Here is a 12,094-nt window from a genome sequence, read left to right on the forward strand (position 1 = left end):
TGTACTTTACAGCAGAAAGAGCCTATCCCCCTTTTATATCGATTTGAACCCGCCCACCAATGCTTGGCCTCTATCTCCAGCTACCAAAAAATGGCGAGTGCACTCATCAAGGTTGGCAAGCTTTTGGCTTCCTCTGCGTCTGTGGCGCAAAAATTTGCGCTTCCTGCTGCAGCGAACCAGCTTCAAGCCAGAAACTGTAAGTAAACAAGGAAGCCGGGTGAATTTGACATGTGTCACATTTAGAATTCCACGTGTCGCGTTATGACATGTGGTGGGAAATGCTGTACGCCGGCTGTTGTAGATGTCACAAGAGACATGGTCTCAAAACGTGTGTCCCTGAATTTAATGACAAGAACGTGCCCGTGAATCTGATGACAGGCACGTGACACTCTTCACTTGTTCTTAAGCACGTGCCTGTTTACTTGTTTCTTTTAACCTTCATGTTGTTTGTTACCCTTCAGTGTGATGACAAATTACGATTTGTTCCATAATAATGGGTAATAGTGTGACTCCAAATGATATTTATTCACTGTTACATATTAATGAAATTGACATAGAAGAAAACTACCAAACATTTGAACATTAAAAAAAGATTAAAGTGTAACAAAGTGATTGCGCAACAATTCATTCTGAAAATGAATACCCTTTAACACGACATATATGACCCTGCAAAGTGAATAAAGTAATATTTAATTGTTTTATCATCATGAGAGCTCTCCAGTCTGGCTAGTTGACTCCTGCTGATATTTAATCTTCCTATTCCAGACTCCAATGGCCAGAAGATTGTGGTCAAGAACCCAGTGGTGGAACTGGACGGTGACGAGATGACCAGGATTATCTGGCAGATGATCAAGGACAAGGTGGACAACTGACCACTCACTTTTATTTCACTGACAGGGGCAGATCCAGAGATATTTTCTGATAGTCTTCCAAATTATATTTGCCAGTTCATCCTCCTTTTTTGACCTTCTCCAACAGAAAAAAATTAGATGCCCATCCAGACATGCTGAAAACTTTGCAGAATGGCCGGACATTTGGACCGACAGTAATGAAAAATTTGCTAGACTGAATGGATTTTGTCGAACCGAAAATCAATCTGTTAGTTTGAGACAGATACTACAAGTATGATTAGGGTAGCTTACTTTGTTTGTGAATGTGATAGGTTTGAAATGGAAGGGAAAAACGCTTTGGGTTTTATACAATTTTATTAGTGACGTATGTAGAATGATGAATGTAAATTCAAAATTGCGGCTCTTAAAACTCTTGTCGGTCCTTTGGACTGACCAAGTCCAATTTTTTACCGGTCCAGACACATTTTCCCGGTCATGACTGATCGGACCGACAGTTTCAGCATGTCTACCCATCAATGTAAACTTGAAAAATTTGACCACCATCTGGAAGACCCAGAAGACGGCATCAATCCGTCCCTGAATGACTATTCATTTTTACTTCACAGACTGCTGATTCACTATTTATTTCACTGGTCCTGTGCACATGCAGGGGTACATAGGTTTACACATATACATTTGCATACATACATAACAGGGCTTAAATATATACCCATGCAACTTGCGAGCACATTTACAACTATACATCACCTCAATTTCTTTGCAACTTTCTGCTCCTTCAGAACATTTTGATATGAATTGTTATTATTTTGATATTATTTTGGAGGATATTTATAAAGGGCTTAAGGACTATGTTAGCTTGATGTGACTTCTTGTTTGTTTACTCCCAAAGTTGCTTTACAATGAAAGTTGTTAATACAGTTGCTATGTCCACCTTCAGCTCATCTTCCCGTACCTGGACGTCAAGTGTCTGTACTATGACCTTGGTCTGGAGCACCGTGACGCCACTAATGACCAGGTGACCATTGACGCCGCACACGCCATTAAGGAGCACAGCGTGGGTATCAAGTGTGCTACCATCACCCCTGATGAGGAGAGAGTAGAGGGTGAGTCACAGGAAGACCTGTCAGACTGCTAGAATATTGCAGTCAAATTAAATGCTGAATCAATACAGAATTTGTTGATTGAAGATAATAAAGCATGTGGCACTTTTTAGAGTCATTGTGGATATAAGATGAGATAAGGAGAGAGTGGAGAGTTACATAGAGATAAGACTCAGGGTGCTTTCCCAGAGATTTAGATCGATCTAAAGATTAAGTTTTAGATCGACCTAACTCCCTGGGGGTTCACGCTAAATTGCAGTCAGCCGAGCGGACACCATAGTTAATTACCCCCTTACAGCTTTTAGTAGGCGGGACAGACGCTTAAGCTGGCCAAGCTGACAGTAATCTGGTGAGACTCCCCACAGGGATAGATCGATCTAAAAATCTATGGAAATGGGGTGTCATTGTTGTTAAAATCTGTTTTCAACGAAGTGCTAGATGGTTGCATATGTTGAATCGAGTTGAGGATCTGTTGAGTTCAAGATAAATTGTCACATTATTAAAGTGAATTCGTGTGATTGGCATTTGAGTAAACCTTTGTCTGTGTCCAATTTTATTATATTTATAAGCACCTAAATTAACCCCAAAAAGGTTGTGTATTTAAAGCTCTTATTACAAAATTTTCAAGTATTTCAAGATGATATGGGTTCATTTCCATCAGAAAATTACAAACAGAAAATTTGGAAATCATCTCAATATTGGGTACTCTAGTTGCATTATTAGAAATAAACTTGAACTCTGCTCTTTGCTAATGGCATTCACATATGAAAAGTATGGAGTTTTGGTAAAATTAGAAAATCTGGCCAAAAGTCAAATATTATCCACAAGTGCTTGTCTCTGAGGTAAAATTTTAATGTTGGTCCAACTTGCTTGGAAATAAGTGCCCATTAAATATGATTGACAAACCGTGAATGAGTCAAAGTCTAGGTCTTTTTATGTAATTATCAAAAAGAACTGTACATGTAGAGATTAGAGTTTTTTTCTTTGACTCCTTCTCACAAATTAACACAATTCATGTTGTATACATCATGCAACTTTGCCAACAAACTGTCAAATTGAACAGACAGTTGGCATTTTTAGATACTGAGGATTATCAAGTATACAGTAATTACTCAATCTCTCCAGTGGGGGGAAAATTGCGAATTTTTCAGATACTTTACTTTTTTAAGTCACCATTTTTTATATTTATATCATCCTTATTGAAGGGTAACAACAAGACTGATAAGCAGGCTACCTTGTACTTCTATACCATACAGTACAAGCTCCGCAATGCTACACAAAATAAAAATATTTTAATGATTCCAAAATTATGTATCTAACTGATTGATAATTCTTTCCCCATTCAAAAGACTGAGTCATAACTGTAATTAAGACATTGCCAAAATACTATATGTCACATAGGCCGCTCATGCGGTTCTTGTCTGTTATTTACAGAAGTTATCAGTAAGTGTTTACATATTAGCCCATGATACCACTCCGCAAACAGTAAGGTTAAGTGAAGGGGTATCAGCTGTATAATATAATAGAGTGGAAAGTATTGGGACCGTGAGAGATACATTGTAAAGGCTTACCTCTTTTGGTTTCCAGAAGGGCTGTAGAACTTGGAAATGTTTAGGCTTAAATTTCGTATTGTCATACTGAGGTGTTTCATAGGAAGATACAGCTAATATCCAGAGAATAAATAAACTGCCTTTATACACCTTACGTATAAGAGACTAGGTGTTTTAAGTGTATTAATTTATTTTTTATTATTTATTTATCTATTTATTTTTTATTTATTTAAATTTTGTTATGATTAAATTAATGAATAACACCAGCAACCTTGAGCAAGTCAAAGTAGATCATAACTTGCTATGTTGCTTCACTGTGGTGACTGCGGAGCTTGGTAATTCACAAAACTTTAAATAAAAATTACCAATAACATAAGTAAACTGTCAATTTGTGATTCTTCCAGAGTTCAAGCTGAAGAAGATGTGGCTAAGCCCCAACGGAACCATCAGGAACATCCTGGGTGGAACTGTTTTCAGGGAACCAATCCTGTGTAAAAATATTCCCCGCTTGGTTCCTGGCTGGACTCAACCCATTGTGATTGGTCGTCACGCTCACGGCGATCAGGTGGGGAACAGTAAAATATCTGTCTGAAATTTTGTATGTTAAAAGAGACGTTCTGGTCTTGAAAGTGGATTTAGTGTTAACATTAAAGAAAGCACAGTGACAGCTCATTTTGAAAAAACTTTCCTTTGGTTTAAAAAAAAAAAGAAAAAAAAGATGAGTGATTATTTAAGATGTGCTGTCCTGTTGTGAGGTGATAGGGTTGGTGTTGTATCACTGGTGATGTAAATTGGTCAGACTGTAGCAGATGAGATGAGCAGTTAATTTACAGAGCAATAAAGGAAATAAGTGTTTCAAAATTTGAGCACGTAGCTAAGTATAGGGATCTAAAGTAAATTTTGTGAGATAACTGAATCAGTTTTTGTTGTCTGTGTCATAAAATAATGGTGTAATTCTCTTCATTTCCCAAATGGTTGCTTGTAATTACTCAAAACTGGGACTCTTTTTTTTTTTTCTGCTCATGACATCACACACTATCCTCTCTATCTCAAAATCAGTGTAGAAAGTGATGGGGAGTTTTAACACCAGTTTCTGCTTTCTCCAATAAATTCTAACTGCAGCAAGCATGTTTTTGTTACAGTACAAGGCCACAGACTTTGTTGCAGAGGGCAATGGCAAGCTGACGATGACCTTCACCCCTGAGAATGGCGCACCAGTCAACATGGAGGTGTTTAACTTCAAAAACGGAGGAGGCGTTGGTATGGCCATGTACAACACTGATGAGGTAATGTGGACCTTCATACAGGATGTGTTTCTTTTGCATTCACAATTTTCTAAACCACTGCAATATCTGCAGAATAACTTGATCCTTATTAAAATCACAGATGACCATTTGACATTATCTTAAGGAAAAGTGATTTCTTTCTCCCCCCCCCCTCCACTTCCCCCAATGTATCTCTATACCAATAAAGTTTACCACTATTGATGATTGTCAAAAATGAAGGAAGTGGTATATAATAATACCCTAGCAAAAATTGGCCCATCTTTTTTTTCTAACGCAGGCAAAGTCCTCTTGCTGTCTCTCAGTCTGACACAAGTTAGCATATTTATTCCAAGTTTGCAGTTCACAGGAAGTGACCTCTGGGTGATCAGAAAGTAGAAATAAACAACACGTTTCTCTTTTTAGTCCATCACAGGGTTTGCACACGCTTGCTTCCAGTACGCGATTCAGAAGAAATGGCCGCTGTATATGAGCACAAAAAATACAATTCTGAAAAGATACGATGGGCGCTTCAAGGACATCTTCGAGGATATTTATCAGAAGTGGGTGCAGTTAGAATAATCTGATTGTTTGAGTTACACACTTTGTGAGTGCGGATTAAAAAGTCATTTTGTATAATTTAAAAGTAGAAAAAATATAATGTGAGAATGAGGAAATATCATTCCTTAATGCACAGTTCAATTCTATATTACTTGATATTTGCATAACTCTTGACTTTCACTTACATAAATCAAATCCTCCTTTTTGTTATTTAAAGGGATAATAACTCTTCATTTTGGCCAAAAAATGAATTTTGCTGGAGTAAACAACAATTTTCCCATTCTTACCAATGGTTAATGAATCTATTTTTACATTTAAAGTTAGTCCCTGGTTTTTTCTAAAAAGTTTGTTTTTTTTGTTAAAATCTCTTAAGAGATTTTAATAGAGTATAGCCATCAGTGGAAGTCACGTGATCTGAAGACAAGCTCAGATATCAGAATAATAGCTATAACTGCTGTTTTTGTGGTAAAACAGAATATATTATATTTCTATGAGTTGTTCACAATGTTTTTATTGTGAAATAAAGATATCATACGAAGAGTTATTATCCCTTTAAGAGGAAGACTTTATAAAAAGAAAAACCATTAAAATAATTCTCTAAATATCCTGCAGACACTACAAGGGGGAGATCGAGAAGGCAGGAATTTGGTATGAACATCGCCTCATTGATGACATGGTTGCTCAAGCTTTGAAATCATCTGGAGGCTTTGTGTGGGCATGCAAGAACTACGACGGAGATGTTCAGTCAGATATTGTAGCACAGGGTAGGTACAGGGTTCAGATTACACCACCCATTGTTGAACAGTACGGTGATCAAGGAGGCATTTCTGAAGATTTCTGCAGGGTGGAAATAAAAAGAAAATGGAGGAGTACTTTTTCCCTTGGTCTGCTTTCACATACATGTAAAGCTCTTAGTATTCCCTTGTCCTCCAAAACTAGACAAAAGTATAAGACTATTTAATTAACTTAAAGGGAGAAATAGAATTCCAGGCAATTGGAAGTATTATGTGTACATTTTGTTTGCAAACTCTGGTTTCAATAATGGGAAAACTGTTTGTAGGCCTTCATGAGAAAATAACTATTTGACCATTCATTCCATGCCAATAGTCAGTAACAAGCTATATTGTCTGTTGAAATTTTGTTTACAAACTGGTTTTGATCTAGGGAAAGCTTGGGGTTTTGTTTCCAGTGATTTTGATTCTCCCCACTAGATAATAACTATTTGACCATTCATTCCAAGCCAGGGGATGGTAACAAGCCATTCTGGGATTAGACATGAGAAATTAGACATTGCTATTTGACCATTCATTCCATGCCAAGAGTTGCCGGGGTAGTGCTGGCAATTTTTTTCTCTTAGTCAAATCACCACTTTTTCATCACTCTTTTCTCCAAATGGTACAGATTTGACTGCAAAGGGCCAAATCAGACATTTTTTTGTTTAGCCAGTTAAGTAAGTTTTAGCAGTTGGCTAAATTGGCGAGTGTTAGAGCTAACCCAGAGTTGGTAATGAGCCATATTGTCTGTGTTCCAGGTTATGGCTCTCTTGGTCTGATGACCAGTGTCCTCATGTGTCCAGACGGCAAGACCATCGAGGCTGAGGCTGCTCACGGCACCGTCACCAGACACTACAGAGAGCACCAGAAGGTAAACCCCCTCTGGGTAGATTTAGGATTGTATAGGGAAATATTCTGGGGATTAGATGTGACTATTTTTTAGAAACAGATTTTAAGATTTTGTATTTTTACCAGAAATGAGTTCTAATGTGGTTGTTTGTATATTTTGACTATTAAAACAATGTATTTGTGAAAGATAACATACAAGGTAATGATAATACATCTGTTCATATGGGAATTGACTACATTAATGTAACATTGTAATATCCCGTTCTGCTCCAGTCCCTGCAATGACTGCATTCAACTTCATTCCTTTCTCTTGTTTTGTTTGTCAATTAATATTTTTTGAGAACAGTTCTGGACAGTATAACCTTTGACCTTACAGGGCAATGCGACCAGCACTAACCCTGTGGCCAGTATCTTTGCCTGGACGCGAGGTTTGGAACATCGCGCTAAGCTGGACAACAACCCCGCTCTGGAAAAGTAGGACTTTCTTGTTGACACATTTTAATATACTGAATTCTTTAGAAAATATACTAACCTCATGTCAACAAATAAATTTATGGTCATGGTTGTTTGGAGAGCATTTTAGAATTTAGAGAAGTATTTTAACAGCTATTAATGTTGTAAGAATAAAGTCTTTTCTTTAACCAACATTTGACTGTAAATCTTTTTCTGAGACAGATGATTTGGAATGGATTTTTTCCATTTTAAAAGAAATGGTCACAATGAAAGTTGAAGTCATTTTGACATACTTAAAGATTTATGAATTAGGATGGTGGTTTTCCTCAAAAGGCCCTGTCACATGAAGCGTATAGCTCTTAGTAACTCATGAGAAAAAATTCCCAAACACAAACACTTCGAATTTGTTGGCTTGTGTCATAAACATCTGGAGTAAGCAGGCAAACATATAGCCGGAGGGACATAAATATTTTGCTCGTCAGAAACAATTTTGTACACTTCTTTATCATTTAAATATGCTGGATAGGGTGATTTCATATGCTTTAAGTTCTGCGTATGATTAGTGTCAAGTTCAATATGGTAAAAATTTGAAATTTTGATCACTTAAAAATTAATTTAAAATTTAAGATGCGCGAATCCAACAGGTACATATTAGCCTGATAGGTGACAAACTTTTTGAAATTATACAGAGGCCCATTTTCAAGTGTGACAAAACTTTCAAAGTAAAAAAAAAAAATTACATTGGCCGACAATTATCAAAATTTTCAAGACCGATTTTATTTTCTAGTTTGTACCATATTTATATGTACCTCTTTATGCTAGGTGTGGCTGAGCCTAAATGCTATACTGAACAGTTAAGGTATTTTTAAATAAGAGAATATTTTAAAACCATCCTCTGTAATTGTAGGTTCTGTCAAGCTCTGGAGAAGGCCTGTATCAGCACAATAGAGTCAGGAAAGATGACCAAGGACTTGGCAGGCTGTATTTATGGGCTGAAGAAGTAAGAAGCTGTGCTCTCTCTCTCTCTCTCTCTCTCTCTCTCTCTCTCTCTCAGCTGTGGGAAAACTAGAACCTTTATCAAATGTTGGAGAAAAGCATTAAAAGATTCTGTATTTCACATAATAGTTACCCTTGCTTTGATAATGAATAACACCCTCTGTTTAAATCTAAATAGAAAATAAAAGTGCAGAACATATTGCCAGATTTATGCATTATCACAATAGACATATTTTTCATGTTTGGGGATGCTTTAAGGAAAAAAAAATCTAGTACCTGCTTGTATAGAAGCCTGTGTTTTATTAAAGGCCTCGCCCAGAATATTCCTTAACTTTATTCCACAATTAACACAAATATTCCTCAACTTGAATTGTGAACTGGCCCACTATTATTGTGTGAAATATAGTCGACTCTTCACTATTCATTGTGTTTGATGTGTGATTTTCTCGTCTTCCAGCGTGAAGCCAGACCAGTACCAGAACACCGAGGCTTTCATGGATTCCATCAAGGAGGAGCTGGAGAAACATTTATAACATCCGACACAGCTTAGAACTTTTCATCGTCCATGTAGCTCTTAGACCTCACAAACCACGACAAATGGGTGTCATCTTTTAGACCTTTGAAGACACCCACTATCTCATAGAATGGGAATGAGTCTACTGAAATGGCACTCATATCTTATTACAACTGGCACTTTGTAGAATTTCGGCAAAATCTCTTAAATTTCTGCTCTTAACAATCACTTCAGGCTCAAAATTGGTGTAATTTCCTCCAACAGAGGGAGACTTGTTGCTTGAGATCTTGCACAAAAAAAGAAAAGAACAGACAAGAACTTGGCATTTATTCAATAAAACCATGGACTTCTTCATCTATGTGTAAAATCCTCTGTCTCTGTTGCCTGGGAAATGAAGACACACACAGTAGACAGTATATGTATTTTTTGGCTGAAAACCTTTGGTGGAATATTTGGTAAAAAAAAAACATGGCTTTCTTTTCAGCTGTGATAGCTTGATTCCTGATTGAGCTGATAGGGGGCAGCACCAGTAGGTAGAAGAACTTGAATGATGCTCTGCTCGACTTTCACAATCACGCTATGCAGCAAAATGATTGTTAAGAGGCACCACATCTGGTTTGATATCTTTATATGTCCTGTTCCCTCCTAAAATTTATTTATTTTATTTATTTTTCCACCACAAAAACAAACTTGAGTCAGTATTATATTTTATTGGTGAAATTTGCCTTTTCTGTCCATGTTAACAAAATCATTTTTATAAGGTAAATTTTTCTTGAAGTTCACATTGTTATCAGCTCTTGAATTTACAAAAGATAATCAGGCAGAAAAATTAATTTTGGGATATGTTTTGTTTGAATTCACTTTACTTTTTTATTAAGGCTACAAGTTTTCTTAATATTTAAAGTTGCCAGCTATTTTTAATAGACAGTTTTTTCTGTGTGTTGTTGTGACAGTACCATTTCTTGTCTGTTGACTGAAGTTTTTTTTGTCATTTAGAATGAATTGGTTTGTTTTTGAAGTCTTTCATAGTTTTCATATACACTTTAGCCCATCTGAAATGAATGATAAATAAACTTGACTGAAATAAATCAGAGTTGGCTGAATTTGACACCATTAACTGAACAAATTTGCATGTCGACATTTTTGTCAAGATAACAATTAAGGTCAAACAACACGAAATGTGGACATAATTTAATTGCAAAGAACAGCAGCTGTATTTTGCAAGCTTCAGTTTATGATTTATACCACTATATAACCTACAATGACAACATTAGGGACATTTTTCCTATTGCATATTCGGAAGGAGTTGTAATATCGTCAAGAATGTGATGAAGGCGTTGCATGTAAATAGAGCTTGTATCACCTGAATGGGTGCTTATTTATTTATTACTTACCTTGTAAGATGACAGCGGCAGGTGATAATGATATTACTTTCTTCATAATGTTCTTAATAATAAGCATTGGATGATGTAATGTACAGCTGAAAAGTAGTAAATGAGGTATGGTTTCTGAAGATTGTATGGTACACGTCTTTGTAAAGAAGTCTCATCTCTTGCTTCATTACGGTGTGGTTTCTGAAAGCTTTCTTCAACAAGATACTTCAGATACAGCAAACGCAAAACATTCTGTTATGCCAATAGTTTGATTTGAAAGCCTTATGTCTATTTATCTGCATATTGAAGCACTTTGTTTTCTATCTTAAAGAGTAGAGGATACATGATAATTTATGTGCTAACAAGCACCCCCCCCCCCACCCAAAAAAAAAAAAAAAGCTCTTCTGACATCCACATAACATGAATGACCCAAGTTGTTATAGGGCCTATGGGTGATGCATACAGCTGACAGAGTAATATATTGGTATATCTATGTTTGGTTTAATGTATTCACAAGTTATAGAAGGTATTTATCAAGCGATAGTGTTATAATCAATTAATTACGTCTATGTTTTTTCCTGTCATGCCATATATCTGCTGGTCTTGTCAATTGTGTGTTTGTGTGCCACCTGCACTTGGAAATAAAAAATAATTAAATAGTAGTTTTTTTCTTTTGAATTGCAAACAGAATTAATCGATTGTTCAACGTATAACCAATTCTTTAATAATTTTACTGCCAAAAAGTTTTTGATTGACAAAATTTCATTCACTGCATCTTCCAATACATCTTATTCAAGTAAAACGAGTGTCCGTCGTTACCCTTTATGCCGATAGAGGACAGCACTCGAATTTTAAGTCTGTAGCTTTTATCCTGCTCTAACGCCTTTTATGTAAGGTTTAGGAAGATAATCTTACTTCGCACAGCGTAAGTCATGCACTTGTGATGATTTACCACCAAATCGCAACAATTAAATAGGTGTTTTTTTCCACAAAAGTCAATATTTACCGAGGTTGCTATGGTAAACAACGGGGTCGGCTTGCGGCAATGAAATCGATTGTTGGTGACGTCACGACCACAGAACTTCGTACGAGCGCAGAAGACTGGCATGGATTTTCCTCGACTTCCTCAAAATGTGGTAAATAACGATCATTAAAGCAGCGTTCCTTGGATTTTAACACTTGATATCTGCAACATGTCAACATTTGGACCTCGTCGCGTCCCAAATCCTGCAAAGTGGATCACAGTCTACCGAAATAATGACGATTACTTCCCCGGAGCCCCCGTGTCAGTCGACGAAACCAAAATCAGAACTTTTGAGACATTTTTGGACAGGGTGACCGTCGCCACTAAAAACAAAACTTGTGTTCGAGGAATGCGAACCCTTAGTGGACGACGGATTATAGGTCGTTTGGAAGACATTGAAAATAGGGGGAAATATGTAGCGATCACAAACGGAGCTTTTCGAGCACCACATCCCGAAAAGTAAGTAAATGGTCGATCAATTTGTATTGACTTCGGATTTAGTTTGGTCAGTTCGTTTAATTTAGTCTTCCAGAATTAATTGGTTCAATTTATCTACAATTTTAAACGCATGATTTAAGTCAGATTGAAATTCAAACATTCCAAATCAGAGTTAATCAAATAATCCTCTCAAATAGCCATTGATGATAAAGAGATATATTTTAAAAGTAAAATTAACTTTTTAAAAGAAAATGATCCTTATTCTCATCTGAAAACTTATATTTGGACATTAAACGCTAAAAACCTCTTTAAAAAGTTTGATTTTATCAACTTTTTGATGTTGGTCAGAT

General features: G+C 36.4%; 2 protein-coding genes across 8 annotated transcripts in view; both read left to right on the forward strand.

Moving 5' to 3' along the window:
• Positions 1–30: 30 nt before the first annotated feature.
• Positions 31–9,997, forward strand: LOC106173354 (isocitrate dehydrogenase [NADP], mitochondrial). The gene is made up of 11 exons (XM_086994232.1): positions 31–196; positions 766–860; positions 1,789–1,954; positions 3,906–4,066; positions 4,644–4,787; positions 5,190–5,326; positions 5,937–6,088; positions 6,856–6,968; positions 7,323–7,420; positions 8,307–8,399; positions 8,853–9,997. Exons 1-11 carry the CDS (start codon positions 91–93, stop codon positions 8,926–8,928), a joined length of 1,341 nt encoding a protein of 446 aa, XP_086850358.1. The 5' UTR covers positions 31–90; the 3' UTR covers positions 8,929–9,997.
• Positions 9,998–11,296: 1,299 nt separating this feature from the next.
• LOC106173352 (uncharacterized) overlaps positions 11,297–12,094 on the forward strand; it is a 34,119-nt gene continuing 33,321 nt past the window's right edge. Inside the window, exon 1 of one of the 7 annotated variants that reach the window (XM_086994230.1) lies at positions 11,297–11,765. In XM_086994230.1, the coding sequence (XP_086850356.1) occupies positions 11,476–11,765 (290 nt within the window). In that variant the 5' untranslated portion in view covers positions 11,297–11,475. The remainder of the gene's footprint in view (positions 11,766–12,094) is intronic. The other 6 variants (XM_086994223.1, XM_086994226.1, XM_086994225.1 and 3 more) reach the window with 6 other exon arrangements.

The sequence above is a fragment of the Lingula anatina genome, chromosome 8, assembly GCF_051362555.1.
Source record: "Lingula anatina isolate TDL-2025a chromosome 8, LinAna3.0, whole genome shotgun sequence".
NCBI classification, from domain to species: Eukaryota; Metazoa; Brachiopoda; class Lingulata; order Lingulida; family Lingulidae; genus Lingula; species Lingula anatina.

Excerpts from the sequence above, each read along its gene's own strand:
- LOC106173354 (XM_086994232.1), top strand. The coding sequence starts at position 91 with ATGGCGAGTGCACTCATCAAGGTTGGCAAGCTTTTGGCTTCCTCTGCG. Across the intron at positions 197-765 it reads CCAGCTTCAAGCCAGAAACT|ACTCCAATGGCCAGAAGATT; the intron begins GTAAGTAAACAA and ends TTCCTATTCCAG. Across the intron at positions 4,788-5,189 it reads CCATGTACAACACTGATGAG|TCCATCACAGGGTTTGCACA; the intron begins GTAATGTGGACC and ends TTCTCTTTTTAG.